This window comes from Oryzias latipes, chromosome 3 (assembly GCF_053564925.1).
Source record: "Oryzias latipes strain Hd-rR chromosome 3, Olatipes_Hd-rR_3.1".
Classification (NCBI taxonomy): Eukaryota; Metazoa; Chordata; class Actinopteri; order Beloniformes; family Adrianichthyidae; genus Oryzias; species Oryzias latipes.
Window position 1 is genome coordinate 34,225,679 of NC_136239.1, and position 18,221 is coordinate 34,243,899.

At 38.2% G+C, this 18,221-nt stretch overlaps 3 protein-coding genes across 4 annotated transcripts; all 3 read right to left on the reverse strand.

The window, feature by feature from the left end:
• Nucleotides 1-563: 563 nt before the first annotated feature.
• heatr3 (HEAT repeat containing 3) lies at nt 564-10,219 on the reverse strand. Of its 2 annotated transcripts, none has more exons than XM_004067443.5 (15): nt 9,921-10,219; nt 9,593-9,765; nt 8,403-8,490; nt 8,044-8,144; nt 7,527-7,636; nt 4,832-4,972; nt 4,236-4,534; nt 2,885-2,975; nt 2,531-2,685; nt 2,216-2,298; nt 2,010-2,146; nt 1,836-1,924; nt 1,430-1,573; nt 1,171-1,347; nt 564-1,033 (listed from the first exon to the last, which is right to left on the reverse strand). In XM_004067443.5, exons 1-15 carry the CDS (start codon nt 10,059-10,061, stop codon nt 920-922), a joined length of 2,043 nt encoding a protein of 680 aa, XP_004067491.1. In that variant the 5' UTR covers nt 10,062-10,219; the 3' UTR covers nt 564-919. The 2 variants fall into 2 exon arrangements, with proteins under 2 accessions (XP_004067491.1, XP_011491979.1); XM_011493677.4 differs by having other exon boundaries at nt 2,885-2,972; nt 9,921-10,218.
• An 89-nt stretch (nt 10,220-10,308) lies between these two features.
• On the reverse strand, nt 10,309-13,520 carry cnep1r1 (CTD nuclear envelope phosphatase 1 regulatory subunit 1). Its single transcript, XM_004067444.4, has 6 exons — nt 13,391-13,520; nt 12,919-12,990; nt 12,466-12,539; nt 12,019-12,128; nt 10,728-10,782; nt 10,309-10,633 (listed from the first exon to the last, which is right to left on the reverse strand). Exons 1-6 carry the CDS (start codon nt 13,413-13,415, stop codon nt 10,592-10,594), a joined length of 378 nt encoding a protein of 125 aa, XP_004067492.1. The 5' UTR covers nt 13,416-13,520; the 3' UTR covers nt 10,309-10,591.
• A 2,711-nt stretch (nt 13,521-16,231) lies between these two features.
• Nucleotides 16,232-17,592, reverse strand: LOC101165718 (arylamine N-acetyltransferase, pineal gland isozyme NAT-10). Its single transcript, XM_011493690.4, has 2 exons — nt 17,484-17,592; nt 16,232-17,309 (listed from the first exon to the last, which is right to left on the reverse strand). Exon 2 carries the CDS (start codon nt 17,284-17,286, stop codon nt 16,414-16,416), a length of 873 nt encoding a protein of 290 aa, XP_011491992.1. The 5' UTR covers nt 17,287-17,309; nt 17,484-17,592; the 3' UTR covers nt 16,232-16,413.
• Nucleotides 17,593-18,221: the final 629 nt, after the last annotated feature.

Sequence of the window (18,221 nt, forward strand, 5' to 3'; positions counted from 1 at the left end):
CACGGTTGTTACGCAACAGGCAACAGCTTCATGTTACATAACAATGTCTAGTATAGTATGCTTTCACAAAGGAAAACTATGTAGCGGTATTCTGTTTGTTGCATATTGGCAGTATTAAACTTTTTTGCTATTTCAAACAAAAACATTTTAGCACATTTTTTTAAAATACTTGCAAGTTTTACTAAAACGTTAAAAAAAGTTGGCAAGTTATTTTTAAACACTTATCTACCAGGTAAGTTAATTTAGTCACAAAACCTTTTCCAGCCTTGTGTAATATTAAACCAATTGCCGCAGTGAGGGAAAAAGAAAAAATATTCACACAGAAATAAAGACACACAAGTCAAGCAATTGGTTACTAACGATTAAGCTCCTCCCCTTCCAACATCATGTTTACTTTCAAAATCGGTTGACTAATTTCAGTGCATTAAAATGAATGATGAAAAGGCTTTTATTGAAATGAATTTGGCAGGAAATCTCATTTCATGAAACATGAGTGATGTTTATCTTTTTTTTACAGGGCATACTTGAAAGATTGGTTACTTATTTAAAAAAAGACACTTCAGTCTGGTCCAAACACCTGATTTGACTTTTATTAAGAGATGTTATAATATGAAGGTGTTCAACTTCATTAGGGAAAAAAAAATCATTGTCAGACTTAAAGTAAGAAGAACCATCCACTAAAACATTCACCAACTGTTCAATTCCACCTCAAACAATCTTTCACATGATAAAAAGAAAAACTATTTCAGATATAATAGACATAAATAACAGGTGGTTTCACATCTACACCACCTCATACTGTATGAAATGTTTTCTGGTATTTCATTTCAAGGTTGAATCTCATCTTTCCTCTCCTCTGCTGCTGGTAGACTTGTCCAAACTCGCTTACGACGATCACAGCATAAAATACACAAAGTTCTTATTTTTTCACCACCTTCTCCAGATAGCCGATAAATCTCCTCAGGTTGACTTTGATGTTATCTAGCACACACAGCTGCTGAGAGCTGTATTTACCACGACCTTCTTTGCGAATCTGGAAGATTGGAAAGAGAAAAACAAATCAGAACAAAAAACTCCACAAGGAAACTTAAGAAAAAGACTGAGAAGACGATGAAAAAATGTATTAGCTAGATCAATCATCAGTAAGCGAGTGAATTGAGCTGAAAATACCTTAGCCTTGAAGACAGGTTGAAGTGTTTTAAGTGCAGGCAATAATTTGATGTTTTTAGCAGCAATCTCTGCCTCTTCTCCATCCGCAAAAACGTCAAACAAGGCATCAAGGGCTTCTCCGTTGACAACCAAATCAGGATCTCTGGTGGCAACTTCAAGTAAAGCGTTTCCGATCATCTGCAGGAGCAGGAATTCTTCAGAGGATGAGCAAAAACTCGGGAGAAAAAAAAGGAAAAATAGAGAAAAAACAACCAGGTACCTGCAGGGTTTCTGCTTTGCCCTTGTCTTTGGCTAATGTGCTGCCAGTGATGCCCAGAATGGCGACGGCATTGACCCTTACACTGACAACATCACAGTGGGAAGCTGCTTCGCAAAGACTCATCAGTTGCTGGGGGGCCATGCACTAGCAAAAACACAAGCAAGCTTTGACTTGGGATAAATGAATATCCTAATGCTGTTGTGCTACCAAACAATAAGGGGAAGTTAGGTTTATTTCCTATCACAACTGATGCTGAGCATTGCAGAACCACTGTTTTAGGTTTTAGTGGTTACACTAAAAAGTGAAAAGTGTGATGACAGATATAAATACATTTTAAAGCTCAAGAGGAAGCTTAGTGCTGCAAAAATCTTTTTATCTCTGCTGCTGACACTAAAACAGCCTTTACCTGTGGGATGTTATTGGAGGCAATCATCTGCAAAAGAGACCTCATGGCACTGATGACAGCTTCTAAGAATTCCTTATCTTTAGGAATCTCTGAAATAGAAAGAATATTTCATACACCCTTTTAGTTTTGAGGCTTTAACAACCTTGGGTCAAGAACTCTGTTTGTCCAAAAAACCTGCAGCGCCAAAGACCAGCATGGACAGGTGCTGTGCTGCTCCCTGCAGGCCGGCTGCACCACCCAGAGACTCCACATCCATGGTGGAGAGGATGCTGTGGAGGCAGGTCAGTGCCCGGGACTGAACTCGCTGCATCCTGCAGGAGAGTCTGGTGTAAATGCCTGCACCAAAGAGGGAACATGCAGAGCATTGGGGATAGGAATACCTCTTTGCAATGCCTGTCCAGGAAGGACTCCGCTGGCACACGTCTACAGCCTCCTGCCTGGGGAACTCTGTCTTTTTTAGTACCTAGAACAAAAACAGACAAGAAAAAAAGTCTGCGGTTGCATAAAGAGATGCAAAACAGGTCCATGTTTGTAACTCAATCTGAGAAGCCTGGGAGTGAAATGGGTGGGGAAGCATTTTTTTTTTAGGATTGTAAGTGGGGCTAATAGACACTCATTAAAAAGAAATTTGCTAGTCTCAGTGCAATGATTTCCCCTGTCTACTGATAGAACGGAGGAAGCAGAATGCCATTTGCCTTTTCTGGTATGCTGTGGTTGATCAAGGCCCCTTGAACCTCAGCTGACAAGCACAGTGGAGACATCAGACTGGACACTCCATCACAAAGGCCATCGGGACCCATGTCGCTTTCGTCGCTGCTCGAATCCTCCTCCCACTCGTCATCAGAGGGATCTTTACGATATTTTAACAATACACATCGACAACAAACTGTTTCTGTGCACTCAAAGGAACTTTAGCCATGTGTTTCAGACCAGCTTTGCATTTTATTTTTTTGAAAGACAAACACATAGTTAGTGGCTATGACACAGGAAATAAATTTGATGAGAGGCGCCTGGGGGTCATCACTGCTATCCATGCCCTCCACACTCACCGTCAGAGCAGCACATGTTGACAATGATCTCCAAGGACGTTTGCTGGGCTGTCAGCAAGGCCGTTGCCTCCCGCAGCTCCTTCTTACCCTTCTGGGCATAAATAAAAGTGAGTCAACATCCTACTAAAACAATGACTGTTAGTGCTATATCACACAGTCTGGGGTCAGCTGATTGCCACAGAGAAAAGGTTTAGTCCCGCTGATGTGCCCAAACACATGGTTGACATTTTTGTGGTTTTATCTGAGCAACTTTCCTTGAAAAAAAATATTTGAGTTTAAGCACACTTTGACCCAAATATTCGAGGTAATGGTAACTTTTAGCGGCATCATTACACCCAGCTGGACCTGTGAAACGCATCCCCAGACAAGGAAAACACACGACGCGGCTTAGAGGGGAATTCTGGGACATCATGACGGATGTCGGATACGATTCCAGGGCTCTGGCTGTGACTGGGCTGAGAGGGACAGCTCTGTCTCGCCTGGGTCAAGTCTTGGAGCCGTCACTTTTGTGGAGCGGCCATCCCCATATGAACCGAGTGTGTTGCTGATCCAGCCCCGCCCCTTTTCAAACTGTGTGTCTGCGCTGTCAGTCTGGCTTTGCACTTCTGGATGACTCACACACTGCATTCTTACCTGTCATTAATTGGGGGAAATGTGGTGGATTTCTTAAGCTATCTCAGAATTTTAACTGCAGACACTTTAGTAAAACCATAAGAACAGAAATGATGTGTTTTAGTAAGTTTTAAAGTTGACTGGATCTAAGTTTAAAGCAAATAATTCCTGACTGGGTGGTTTAACAAAAAGGTGAATAACTACCGGTAAAAGTACATTTAGATAAAACACAAATACCTAAAGACCTACTTTGATTATCTTTTGAGCCACTTTAAAAGAGTTGTGGGCGGGACCAGAGGCACAGATTTAGCCAGTTCCCCCTTCCTCTCCACATTGTTGGGACCCCTCTGTTTACGCACTCTCCTGCTAGCTTACAGCCCCTCACAACCCCAAGCTACCATTGCAGGTGCAACAAAAAATGGTGAGCAATACTGGAGCTATCCAGTACAGAATTGAGCCAGATGCGGCTCAGACGGGGTTAAAAAAAAAAAGACGTGATTTAGTCTGCTCCTGATTCACAGTGATTTGAATAAAGAAATACCCAAAAATGCAATTTTGAGCTTCATTTTCTTTAAATATGTTCTCCATTCTTAGAAAAACACCACAAAAACTTGTTAAAAATACGATTTTCATTGTAGTGGGTCTTTAAAGTTAACTAGCTAAATAACAGCAGAACCTAAATAGAGCAAGTTAGAAATGAGTTCAGCTTGGTTCCCACACTGCGACATGTGTTACTCACAGGAAGAAGATCTGAGAAGTCGCTGTCAGCCTTCGTCGCCTTTCCAGCTTTGCTTTTTTCTTTGAGTGGCTCCTCTTCGTCAATCATCTCCTCTTCAGCCGGGTCTCTAGCTGCCAAAGGTTCTTCTGTCTCCGTTGCAGGAGAGGCACTTCTGTGAGAAGCCTCTTCTGATGCCCTGAGTTCAAGGATCAGTCCTCCTGCATCCAAATCCAGGCACTGAGACAAGGTGGCCACCACAGCGTTGACGGTTTGAGCTTGGCGAGCGGCAGGAAGATTGGCCTTCATGTTCCACAGAGTTCCTGGGAGATGAAGCACATCCACCGTTCAGTTTTGAGCGTATCACCACTAAAAAAATTGTCTCAAATATAGAAATCTTTACAAATATTCCAAAGAACATGCACAAATTTGCTATATTCATCAATAATAGCCAAAAAACAAGTCATTCTGCCAGTGAAATGTTACCTGTGAAAACACTGTGCCCACTATGAAGTGTAATAAGTTAATCTGGCAAAAAATTGAACAAGTTCATCTAGCAGATGAGTCAGTTTGAGCTGCTCCCAAAAAGGAAAGCAGACATTAAAAATGACAAAGCTTACCCGCAGCTAAAGTCCTGAGAAGAGTGGCTGCCATGCCTGGCTGAGACGACAGCAGCACACCCTCTAGGGCTCCAAAAACGCCTGCATTCATGCTGCACAGCAGTTCGGGGTTGTCCTCAGTCACAGTGTGCAAACAGTGGGCTGGGAGACAGAAGAAAAGCTTCAGATGACTAACAGAGACATCAAAGTCTGCCAAATGTTCAGAAATATCACAAATGAAGCAGGAAGAAACTATTTATACATTTACTATTCAACCTTTCTTGGTACAGTTTCTTTTTCTTCAGTTTGGTAAAGAGTTCAATATTCTCTATTTTTTAGGTGGCGGTGAATTGGATTGCCTAGTTGCTTTGGATGTTTCTATAAAAATGATCGGTATTGTTCTCAATTTTTGTTGTTTGGGAATACAGTAATAAAACCAAGCCGTCAGGGCCAAAAAGCTTTATTTTGACGGCTAAAAGCACAGAAGGATAAGTGACTCCTGCTCTTTCTGGTATTAAATACATATCAACTGCCAAACACTGCTTCAACATGTGTCCAAGTTTACTTACTACCACAAAAACAACTTAATAGGTTGTGAAAATGAAATAGCTTTCCTGTTTTTGTATTGTTTTTTTTCTGTTAGTTTTCAGGTCTTGACCGGTTCAAGACCTGGCTGAGCAGCTGTCTTTCTGTCTGTAATGCAAACTGCCTCCAGACAACCTGAACCCCAGCACCAGCAGAACAAATTAATAGTTATCTGCAAAAGTAGTTGGATCCAAATGTCGGTCCTCCCTGAATATGCATGTTCAGATCTGCATATTTCCCAGCAAACTTGAGAACAGGATGAGACAAACCCTGACCAAATGCCTCGTTGGGTTTAGCAAATTCATCCAAGTGGAAAAAGACATTTTATAAAATTCACTAAAGAAGTCCTTTAATCCAAAGGATTGAATCTGAATCTGAACATACTTTAGTTTACGGCTAGGCAGCCGTGGTAATTTGGTTACTTTTTGTTCCCAATAGTCAAAAATCTCCCAAAAAGTCAAAAATCGTGAAAGCAAGCTTCAAATTGCAAAACTCCTCACATGTTCTGTTGACAAAAATCCTGGAGTTCTGAGGTCACGGCGATCTAGCTTTTTTTAACACAAACCTTTATCGGTTCATTAAGTCTAAGGGGACATTTCTGCTAAATTTAAACCTTTCCCCTCAAGGTGTTCCAGAGTTCTTGAGAATGCAACAGATGGTCAATCTGAACTGGAGGTGCCTTCAGTCCCTGAATGGGAAATCTCAGAGTTAGAGCTGAATTTTAAGTTTGTTACCGATGGACAAACAGGTTCTTAACTGACAGGCACGGAGGAGGAAGTGTAGTAGTCTGATGATAATGGATTTTCAAGAACTTTTACTCTGAAATTAAAGCTGTCATCTCTGCATTTTTACATTACTCCATCAAGAAAATGACTCAAAAACTTTTAGGCTCTATGAATAAATATGAAAGACAGATTTGAGACTCTTTGGGCTAAAACCCAGCAGGTATTATAGCCAAAACACTGAATTAAATCTGCTTTTATTCAAGAAAACATAATTAAACATCAATTTACTTGTTAAATATTAATTTTAGACAATTTCTATTGATTGTCAAATACTTTTTCCACATAGGTAGCAACTAAACTGGAAAAAAAATTAGAACTTATAAAGAAAAACTAATGGGATGTGTTGGGAAAAAAACATGAAACATGTCACTTTAAAAAAGAAATCGTTGGATTTAATAGAATTAATATTGCATTTTCTAAATTAAAATCATATCTTACCAATAGATTTCTTTACACCCTGAGGCAGTAAGCTCGGCACTTTTTAAATGCATACCCATAATAGACTAAAATAACCTTACAAAGTCAAGTTATGCTAGAATGCTCACACTATCACAACAGCATTATGTCAAATATCAGTTTACAGAAAGAGAAGTCAGTATTTTTTTCCTGTGGAGCCCATATTTAGACAGAGGCACCAAAGGGCCCCACATTTGACAGGTTGAGTACAGCACTACAGTGTCAAAGGAAGGTCAGACGGGATGCATTTTTGTCAAGTACGGTAATTAAATATTTCAAATAAGCTTGACAGCATTAACTTAAATGAGCCCTTTTCTGTTTTGAATGTGGAGCAGTGCAGAGTAAACGGCTGTTTTGATTTTAAAACTGAACACCACAAAAAGATTTTACAACTTCATTCAGTAAGTCCTGACAAAATCCAGATCCAAAAGATCTGCCTCTGAATTCCCCAGAGGCAGTTTCAGTGACCTATCAAACTTTCATGACAATAATCCAAACTTCTCAACAGAGCTGTGAACACAAACAAGTTTAGATCATTTTAAACCTGTTTAAATACAAAAGATGGGGTAGAGCAGATTTTGTCTTGTCCAAATGTTCGCCGTTTGATTCTGGGGTGAGATATAAAGTTTTTATTCAAATGTGTTTAGGGTTAAAAGGACTCAGCCCACTGAGAAAGATGGCGAAAGAACAGCTGTGAAAACCGCAACTTTTCAGTTTTAGTCTGTGATAATTACAAGAAATGAGAACAATCATGAATAGAGAGATTAAATTTGATCATATGTTTCTGTTTCTTCGGTTTCAAGGTTAAATGTCACCAGATCTAAACTCACAAAAAAAATATTTTCATAAAAAAGAAGAAAAATTAGGAATAGTTTGTGGGTTTTAGGTACCTGCTGAAACAGCCAATTCCACATTACGTGGGTGCCTCTCCAGACACTGAGCAACAAGATCCAGGAGACCTGATTTGTTGAAAACAGACAGCGCCTGGCTGCTGTTTTCACTGGAAAAGAAAAGGACAACTTGAGGTAAAAATAGCAGAAGCTGCAAAGTTTTACAAACTTTGTTAAAGACCCACTCCATTGAAAATTGTGTTTTAACATGTTCTTGTGGCACTTTTCCTGAAAATGGAAGGACATATGTTGGATTTCTGAGTATTTCTTTACTCACATTGTTTGTCAAAAACATTTTTTGGAAAAATTGCTTATTTGTGGCGTCGCAAATATACTGGGCGGGCCACAAGCTTGCTCCAAGCTCTCGACAATGATTTTGGCGAAAAATGGCATAATTATAGTTAAAAGACCACTGGGAACACTTTTACAACAGATCAATAGATGACCGAGTGGGTCTTTATTGAAAAGCACTGGTAGGAAAGGGTGTCATCGAAAGCAGCACAACTTCCTGGTTTACCATAGGTTCCACAGCAGGTTCACCGCCTCGTTGGCAACATCCTCCACAGCATTTTTCTGTTCCTTCATCGTCACCACGGTGCTGTCAAAACCTGCGCAACACTGGACGCAAAACAAACCTGCTTAAAAAAACAAACAACACTTTGTTTTTAACACAAATCCAACACTGACCACAGCTTCTAATGCAGACTTCCCTACAACAAAAGCTAGACTTTAACGGCTCCAGTTCTTGACGAGCTCTTCTTTTTTACGAGACGGTTTTGCTTGCGCTGTTGAACGACACTCAACTGCGGCGGCCACTACAGCCTCCCGTGACAGCCCTTAATGAGGAGTGTGTGGAGGGAAGCCGACAGCTCTCACCTCTGTCAGCAGCGCTGTCACAGGAGTCATGATGTCTTCCTTCACCATGTCCTCGCACACTTCCTGATTTCCACATGCACTCAGATTCCTGTAAAACACAACCGAGACACATTTGAAAAGTGCTACTTTCACTGCATGACCTTTTATTAAAGCATGGCGGCCCCCGCTGAAGCGTCAGATAAGTTCAAATGCCATTAAATATTAGTCATACTAAGCAGCATTATGTGCTGCATTAGGACATGAAGAGTTCCATTTAACCACCAGTTAACTCCCAGTATATGCAAACTCTAACATCACTCCAGTTTGTGTTGTGGCTTATTAAGGGGTGAAGCCAATGAAATATGAGTGGACAGAAATATGAGGATCCTCTAACAGAAGAAGTCACAGGTCTGTGAGAGCCAGAAATCCTGTGTGTTTGTAGGTGACCAAATACTTATTTTCCACCGTAATTTACAAATAAATTCTTTAAAAATCAGACAATGTGATTTTCTGGATTTTTCTCTCTCATTTTGTCTCTCACAGTTGAGGTTTACCTGTGATGAAAGTTACAGCCCTCTATCATCTTTTTCGGTGGGAAAACTTGCACAATTGGTGGCTGACTGAATACCTTTTTGCCCCTCTGCATATATCAACAGTTAAATTCAAAGTCCCTTTAGTTGTCATGCACTGGCATTGGTCCCACTTTTAGATAGAGTCTGAGGTATGACTCGGCCGTGGATTTGAAGTCATAACCTTCCAGCCTCAGGATGGACACTACCTACCACAAGGCCCCTGGGCTGGTAACAGCTCTGGTATCTTTTGGAGCAAGTATTTTCAAATACAGCTCACGTCAGAGCATTTTGTGCCACATTTTAATATAAAAATAATAAAATAATAATAACTATAAACCTGGATTAATGGTGAATGTCTGTTAGAATAGAGTGTGAGCATTAGAATGAGGAATGTTCTCCAACAATTACACAAAGACAAATGGGATAGGCTCCAGCAACCGTTTGAGCCTCATCAGGACGTGATCATAAAGGACATTTGGGCGCCTTCTATTCTCAAAATATAAAGCATAATCATTGTTAAAAGTGATTTACAGTTGATACTAACTGTATTTTCTTATTAAAAAGATTTTAAACTGAATGACAGTGTTGTTTACAGGTTTATTTATGCCTCCACTCCAGGTAAAGATTTGATTGTTTTACCTGAGCGCCCCGGCGGCAGTCTCCCTGACAGCCAAGCTGTTGTCCAGCAGCAAGGGGCCCAGGCGCCGGACAGCATGTCTCTGGAGAAAACCGGGGATGGTCTGGCTCTGTTGGACCACCCGAGAAATGCTGGCGCACGCAAACTCACGCGTGTCTGCGTTCGGGCTTTGCAGCTGAGGAAACACACTCTGTGACTGTCGGAACGAAGTCTACAGTAACTCTCCACGACAACACGTGGATTTACCATTTACGTGACCATAAACATCTATTTTGAAAAGGACACTTCAAAATGGGAACAACTGGAACCCAAACGAAAAATGCATAACACCTTTTCCAGTAGCTCCGCGGCTGGAGAGCAATCTTCACCGTGGTCTTCCTCCTCTTCGTCAACTTCTTTCACGGCTTTCACCGGCAGCCCGACGGCGTTGAACTGCGGCCGTTTAAACTTCGTGGTTTTACTTTTACCCATGACGATCAATGACTACCTATACATAAAACACGATTTTAAGTTCGCCTTGGTTCACTCTTACTGACGATTTTAGCTCAAACTCCGATCATGCCGAGTTGGAAGCCATGTGGACGAGTCTGCCGTAAAGCGATCCTTGCCGATAGAAGACACTGTCGTAAACACCACAACTGTTGTGGCGACAAAAAAAACAAAACCAGTTTCGCACCAAACCAAAGTCCCAAATATTGCATAAACAAACACACAAAAATTCACACATTGTGCATTTATTAAGCAAATAAGTTTTAAAATACAAATACTCAGATAAAACACATAACAGAAATCTGAATAAACACATCTGCACTCACACTGAATGACTAAAATACAGTTGAAGATTTTGTGAGCATGTCAGCAGCTTCAATTCCACACTGAAACACAATTTTTAAAAACTCCAGTTCAGTCTTTGCTTTGTGTTGACAAATTCCACCTCAGCGCTGCCCGGAAAAGTTGAAAGATTCAGAGTTTGTGATCATACTTTAAGTCATTGTATGTAGTTACTGGATGCTGGGTCGTGGTTTGAGAATGAGTTTTCCAGTCTGTACATAAAGTAAACAAAAAAACACAATCAATAATGTACCAAACAATGGGTTTTAATAGGAATGCAGTTTAAATAAAAAAAGATGAACTCACATCATCACAGGACATGTTGTATTCTGCTAAAACCGTGCGACAGCGAGCAGCGATTCTTAAAAGGGCAAAGGTCAAAGATAACAATTGAAAATGGGTTTGTTAAAGAAATCTAAAGAACTTTGTATATTTTTATGGCTCCTACAGGTTTCTGTAAGTTAAATCTGAGACTTTTAAGGACATTTTTAAACATGTATTTAATATCCACTTCACAGCCTATTTTCAGGCCATATTGGCAAAAGGGAAAGAGCCCAAAAAAAGAGCCAGAAGGATGTTTTTTTTTTTCATGTCAAACCAGGTCATTATAAAGCTGAACTTTCCCATAATACTCATAAACCACCAATTCTGTTTGCAATCTCAAAGTTTGCAATAATTGGTTCCTACTTTGAACAGAAATTGTATAAAAGAACCGTTAAAGAAAAAGCCTGGAGCAAGATTCACGAGATTTCAGATCTCAGCTTTGACATTTCACACCAAGCCTCTTCTAACTGTGAGTACATGCAATAAGTACGGGGTAGCGACAGTCCAGTGTGAACACAGCATACTATAAGCGTGTTCAACGAACCTGCGTTCAACGGCCCACATGCCCAGTGTGTACATAGCATAAAGGTATTTTATCTAGTAAGACCCTGTTCTTCAGGGGTCGCAAACTGGTAGCCCCCTAAGATGATGTATAAGTTTATGATATATTAGTTTTGTCTGAATGACATTTCTACAGTGTTGTGTGCAAAGCTGACGAGCCAAACTATCACAGTGGGGTATATGGCTCTTGGGGGCGTGGCATTGACCGCGCCTGATGGTTGCACGCAGGGAAACATTTAAAGCAGGAAACCTGACACCCACCTCTATTTAACATGGGACCACATGGAAGTTACGTTGCTTGATGCATTGTGATTGTAGTCTACTCTAAGATAGATCTGATCTGATAGAGACTGCAGTCCACGTTAATGAATTTCTTCCTTTTCTTTTATTTCATGCGTAACGCTTGTTCCAATCTCCAATGAACAGCGTCCATCCTCTTACTACCCACAGTTTGAATTCAATTATAAAAATATAGTAGTGGGTGACTGGCTTCTCTAATAAAACTTGTGACCAGGGTTAAAATGTGCCCTCTAAAAAAATTGAAAAGACTGGATTTTGTTAAATTTCTGATTCAAATTGCTATCGGCTCCCAAAGCCTCAGGAGGACTCTGCTTTCAGTGGCCCCCAAGGTAACCTGAGTTTGAGGTCCCCTGCTGTACTTAATCTGTATGACAGAAAAAGCTTGACATCTACAGCACAAGTCAAAGGATACATTGATGGAGCCACGACTCGTTTGTGGATTCCAGCAAAAAACAGAGCTATTAAGGTGATGCAGCTGATGGTAAAGAATGGATGGTTCCAAAGTGACGATAGGAAAGAGACCTGCAAAACAAGAAAATATGAAATATTAATACAAAAAACACTAAGAAAAAAATGATGAATAATTTGCTATCAAATTTTATGTTGAACAAAAGACAAGTGGATATTTCAAAAAATGTGCTTCAATGATTACACCTCGTATTAACTGTGCGCTAAAATAGGTACAACCTTCAAATGTATCATCCCAACACTTCCTACTACAATACTGTTCCAGAAAAACTGTAAAGTAAAGGTGTTGTGGTCAACTCCAAAAATGTTTGCGTAAACTTAGACTAACCACATCATCTGTTTTGCTGTGAATACATGTATCACATGTGGCTTGTTGTTCACAGGCGCATACCTTCTGTGTGTCTGGATCTATTAACCAGTTCCAAGCCCCAGTTGCCGTACAGACTGATACCACTATCAGAATCACTGAAAATGAATGACAGCAGATTCACACCAGCTGAAACAATTGAAATTTTTGAAAAACATTGTGGGACAGTGTAAAAAAAAAAAAAAATGAATCGAAAAAAGACGACAAAGAAAACTCAGCCTTTGTGACTGAGAGCAGCAAGAAACATACCTGAGAGAACTACATAGGCCAGGACATAAATGCCCACATAACACAGTAAACCAGTCTGAATACTGACAGCACACAATCCAAAGTTTTAGCTCAATTCAAAATATCAAATTGAAAGCTTCCTTCCTGATTTTTTTATTGGCTTTCAAGAGAAATATCAACTTTAGAATTTAAATAAACAAAAACAATAAAATACTCCAGATTTTATCATTAATTATAACAGTTACTTACTTCTCCACCTGCCTGTAGCTGGTTGCAAACAGGAGACATATTCTGTCAGTCTTCTTTCAAAGGCCTTTAGGTCTATAAAAACACGTTATGGAGGGATAGTTATCGAGTATCAAGTAGTAGTTTCACCTCATAACAACTGTGATGAAACTAAGGTTATCTTTTAAAAACTTTTAACAAGAAACCTCAACAGTCACGTTAGCAACAAACACCGATAAATTACCATTCAAAGACAGAACATCATTGGTTCAAATATATATGCCTAAACCAAACAAGCTTACAGACACAGATCACCGCACATCTTATCTGTCAGTGTGAGGATAGCAAACAATGCTATATGTCGCAAATTTAACGACACGTTCAATTACAAATGGCGTCTTAACTCACACGGTTATCCTTTATAGATATTACGTCATCTTTAAATCGAACATGTAATTACGAATGAAGTTATTTTAAGGTTTACACTTTATTTTACCTTCGGCCTGCTCTAATGAGTTCATTTTCTTCTCTTTCCTCCTCCTTTATTCTTCTTCGTGTAGAATCCTCCTCTGGTTTACTTTACGTCGCTGTTGGCAAACTACTGAATGACTCATTACCGCCACCAGCCGACAAGGAGGGGAAACATTCATTTTGCACTTTTTGTAATTCAAAATCAAGGAAATGTGCTTGACAGTGTACTTTGTGCTGCATCTAGTAAAATCATGTATATAAGATTGAATTTAAAATGTAAATCTATAAACTATTCAAACTCTATGTATAAAGCACTTTTCATATATAAGCATGACACAAAGTGCTTGTGTATACAGTGCCATAATACTTCATCATTTAATTTCTCTCTCTCTGTCTCTCTCTCTCTCTATCTATCTATCTATCTATCTATCTCTCTCTCTCTCTCTCTCTCTCTCTCTCTCTCTCTCTCTCTCTCTCTCTCTCTCTCTCTCTCTCTCTCTCTCTCTCTCTCTCTCTCTCTCTCTCTCTCTCTCTCTCTCTCTCTCTCTCTCTCTATATATATATATATATATATATATATAATATATATAAAGTAATAATAATTATTATTATTAGCCAATCATGGGGAACTGATCAATGTGGTAAATACAGCGTTAAACAAAATAAAATCATGGATGGATTACAACAAATTATCTTTGAACCTTGATAAAACCAAAGTGATGTTTTTTGGTAATTACAAAGCCAATACCGAGCTCAAAATTGAAATATATAATATCCTAATTGAAAGTGTTACAGAAATCAAATTCTTAGGGGTTGTTATCAATGACAAACTAAATTGGAAGAAACACATCAGACACATACAAACTAAAGTCTCAAAAACTATTTCAATCATAAATAAATGTAAACATATATTTGAATACAACAGTAGATATTTATTGAACTGCTCCTTAATATTACCATATTTGACCTACTGTATAGAAATTTGGGGGAATAATTAAGAGTTCACTACATCCTCTCTTTTTACTTCAAAAATGAGCCATCAGAATTGTACATAAAGTCGGATATCTTGATCATACAAACAATTCATTTTATCAATCTAGACTTTTAAAACTGCATGACCTTGTTGATTTTTACACTGCGCAACTATTATTCAGAGTCAGTGGGAAATCGTTACCATTCAATATCCAAAAACCGTTCTTAGAAAATGAAGGAGACTACAAACTGAGGGACTGTAGGAACTTCAAGATCAAACGGATAAGAACCACAAAGAAAAGTTTCTGTATGTCGGTGTGTGGCACTAAACTTTGGAACGGTTTGTGCAGCGAGCTCAAAAAATGTTAAAATATCCAAACATTCAAGAAAATGTATAAAGATACTCTGATTTCAGGATATGAAGATAAGAGGAGTTAAGGATCAACAGGTGTTTGAATAATTCTAAATTATTTCCAAAAATGTGTGAACTTGATTGTGGTGAAATAATCAAAGCTCTTTTAATTACAGTCAATGAGTATTACATAGTAATGTGCAATAATGATTACTGAAATGTTTAAATTACAATCAATAAGCTATTGATTTTCTTTACTTGATCTGAAACGTGAAGCAATAATTACTGGTTTATTGTGATCATGTGTTCTAATAATAATCAATTATTACATATTGGTTACCGATACTGTTTACTGAAATCGTGAATTAATTTTTTCTGAAGTTAATCAATCATTTTGTTGCTTGAAAAGAATCTATCAGATCAGATCTGGATTTAAAAAACTGTAAAACTATAAAATTAATTAATTCAGTAGGGGTGGGATTATATAAATTCGCTTCTTCCCACTCCTTTTCAAGCAAAATATCAAGCTCTACTTGACTTTAGTTAATGATAACTGTATTTAATTAAGCAAAATGTGATTTAAGTGTCTTTTTTGTTTTGTTTTATTTTCTGTCTTTTTAAACTATGCATTTCAACATTTCTGTAATAAGTTTGATAAATATGTGTAAATTCTTTATTGCTTTGACTACAATGCTCTAAATCAATCAATCAAATCAAATTTGTGGGAAAATACCTATAGTGCTATGTTCCCATAAAACACATTTTTTATGATGAACCAAAAAAAAAATGCATCAACATACTTCAATATTTTCATTACATTCTTTTAATCACCTGTTTAGTGTAAAAAAAAATCTACAAAATTTAGTTTATACTAAGTCATCACACATGATATATAAAAGAGACATTTCCCAATTCACTCATAAAGAGAAATGAAACATAAAACCCTATATCTGAATAAATATAACATTGTAAAGCAAACATATTTTAGGACTAACTTTAAAAATAGCTTACAGCTGAAGTAGTAATATATGACGCACTTTGTGAAACAAACAAAAAATAAACAACATTTGTCATGTCCTAAAAATTTAGTTTTCGTGACTTCTTTGTATTTATTATAAATGAAATATCACAACGTCTATCAAAGAAAATAATTATAGAGTATTCAGCCAACTTATCATCATGCATATCAATACATTCAAATAAGTAATTAAAATAAATTCCAAGAATTTTTCGTGAAAAATATTTTGATCTTTCTTGAAACCTCACAATATTTTTCATACCTAATATTACTTTGAATCCTTGCATAATGTTATCTAAGATTTTTTTTAATTTTGTTTATTTTTTTTCCAACTTTATAAAAAACAGAATGATGTTGTTTGGCAGCCGTGTTTACATTTTCTAAACCTTTGTTGTCTTATAGTCTATAGGGGGTCTAGTTTATGTTCAATAAAATTATATTTCAAAAAGCATGAAATCTCTGGTGGGCTAAACAGACTTCAAAAAACACAGATGCAGATTTTTAAAACCAAAAACTTAAAAGACTTTAATAAAAATAATTCTTTGATTTATTTATTTTTGGTTAGAGTGCAATATTTCCACAACACAAAAATGTAAAGCTTTTTCATGCAATACAAAATCAAAACAAGATATTTACTGCATACGGTCAGTAATGCAATCAACATAAAACACATTCTTTGGTTTCATATTTTAAAAGGAGTTGTGACTCAGATGGTGTAGGAAGTTTTCTGGTTTCGAGACTTTAGTTTGTTGGTCAAAAGTACATTAAACTTTTCCCTCAGAACGTTTTCTATCTCGTCATCAGGTACGTCCCTCATGTCTATAAGGTCAACTCCTTCCTCAGGTTTGTAGGTGACCTCACTGAAGGTCCATCCCACCAGAGCCCTAAACCCTGTTGGGGTTTGCAAAGAGCAGATGGATTTATTGGTGAAAAGGGAGAATGGGTTGGTTTGAAGATTATCATTTTGAACTCGAAAATGTTCTGCCTCACGAGATGCCAAAGTGAATTTATAAATCGCGTATTTTTCTTTCCTGTTTATCAAGGTGGACTTGGCAAAATCTGGATTCATCACTTCTGGTTTTCTAGCAGACTTTTCCAGCACCCACGTGTCCCCATTGTTTGTGAGACAAAAGACACCCGGCGCTTGAGGCTGATCCTTTTCCGAGATGAGCTCCAGCGGCTCCAACACCTGGGATGACACTCCAAAGCTCACGTCTGCGATGTAAGCTTTCCCATCAATCATGACTTGGTTGATGAGATGATTCTCTACCGGAACATAGTCGTTGAGGGCACTGCTGAAAACGTTGGCACCCAAGGTTGTGGTGTTGAAGCCCATTTCCTTCAGCACCCATCCAAACAGGTAGTTGTTCTCAAGGCACCAGCCTCCACGTTTGCTCCTCACCAGCTTATTGAAAATGAGCTCCAGGTCCATGGAGATCCGCTCACCGCAGTGAATGCTGAGGTTTTCGAATGGGATCGACATGACGTGCAGCTTGTGGATCGCCTTCAGCGTTGCAAGATCTGCTTTGTCACGAAACCCACGAAAGCCAATCCTCTGGAAATACTCCTCCAACTTCATCTTGTCTGTGAAATGCAAAAGCACTGCAGAAATGGTTTTGAGTCAGCTTGCAACAAAGTTAAACATAATCATGAAAATAAATCATAGCTTTTGATCAAGTCTAACGAGAAAATGTACGTGCTGAGGAGCAGCCTGTTTAGTTTCAAAACAGGATTTACAATGTGACTCACAATATGCGGTAAAGAAGTGCACCTTACCTAGAAAGAGTAACAATAACAACGTCTTTGTATGGAGAGGTGGAAAACCAGAAGCTGCGTTTTGTTCCACCAATCGACTCACTAACCTTTACCTTCTGCTGGAGTAAAGATAATCATTTACTAAAGTTTGTGTAACTCACTGAGACAAAGTGCAAATACCGGCACAGCAGAACTCAACCACTAATATCAGTTAACATCCGGAAATCAAACAACTTGAACTATTTTTGACCATTAATTGGTCTGTATAAATCTGTAAGTTTATCTATATAATAGCACATCTTCATGTCCCATTACAAGAAACAAAAAGGTGAACTAAACAGTATTGAATGACTTTGTACTCCTGCCTCAGACTAATTATTGGAATATTTATGAGATCTCTTATGTTGTCAGTCAGAGAATGAAAATCGTACACTTCTTTTGTGAACACAAAAACGCTGTGAACAAAATGAGTCAGTATGAATATTAAAATTAAACAGATATATTCCATATTTACACACTTGTTTTTAGCTGTAGTGAAAGATGTCTTTGCTGGTTTATAAATACATTTTCCTCAAGGAGACTAAAGAGTTTTATGCATCCAGTGATTCAATGGATCCAAACTTGAAGTGAGCCCACTCTAGAGCTCTAAAAGATAATTGAAAATATGTTTATTTTATGTTTAAAACTGTGATTATGAATAATCTGCACATATTTAACACTTTTTTGTAGTCGTGGGCAACAGATTTCAATCTGAATAGT

What these genes read in the sequence shown, in the direction of transcription:
- heatr3 (XM_004067443.5), bottom strand. Translation starts at nt 10,061, where the DNA reads ATGGGTAAAAGTAAAACCACGAAGTTTAAACGGCCGCAGTTCAACGCC. An exon ending in ACCACAGCATACCAGAAAAG is followed by an intron (nt 2,299 to 2,530) that starts GCAAATGGCATT and finishes TTTTTGTTCTAG; the next exon opens with GTACTAAAAAAGACAGAGTT. An exon ending in TGGACAGGCATTGCAAAGAG is followed by an intron (nt 2,147 to 2,215) that starts GTATTCCTATCC and finishes ACTCTCCTGCAG; the next exon opens with GATGCAGCGAGTTCAGTCCC.
- cnep1r1 (XM_004067444.4), bottom strand. Translation starts at nt 13,415, where the DNA reads ATGAACTCATTAGAGCAGGCCGAAG. An exon ending in TAGATCCAGACACACAGAAG is followed by an intron (nt 12,129 to 12,465) that starts GTATGCGCCTGT and finishes CTTGTTTTGCAG; the next exon opens with GTCTCTTTCCTATCGTCACT. An exon ending in CGAGTCGTGGCTCCATCAAT is followed by an intron (nt 10,783 to 12,018) that starts GTATCCTTTGAC and finishes TGCCCTTTTAAG; the next exon opens with AATCGCTGCTCGCTGTCGCA.
- LOC101165718 (XM_011493690.4), bottom strand. Translation starts at nt 17,286, where the DNA reads ATGAAGTTGGAGGAGTATTTCCAGAGGATTGGCTTTCGTGGGTTTCGT.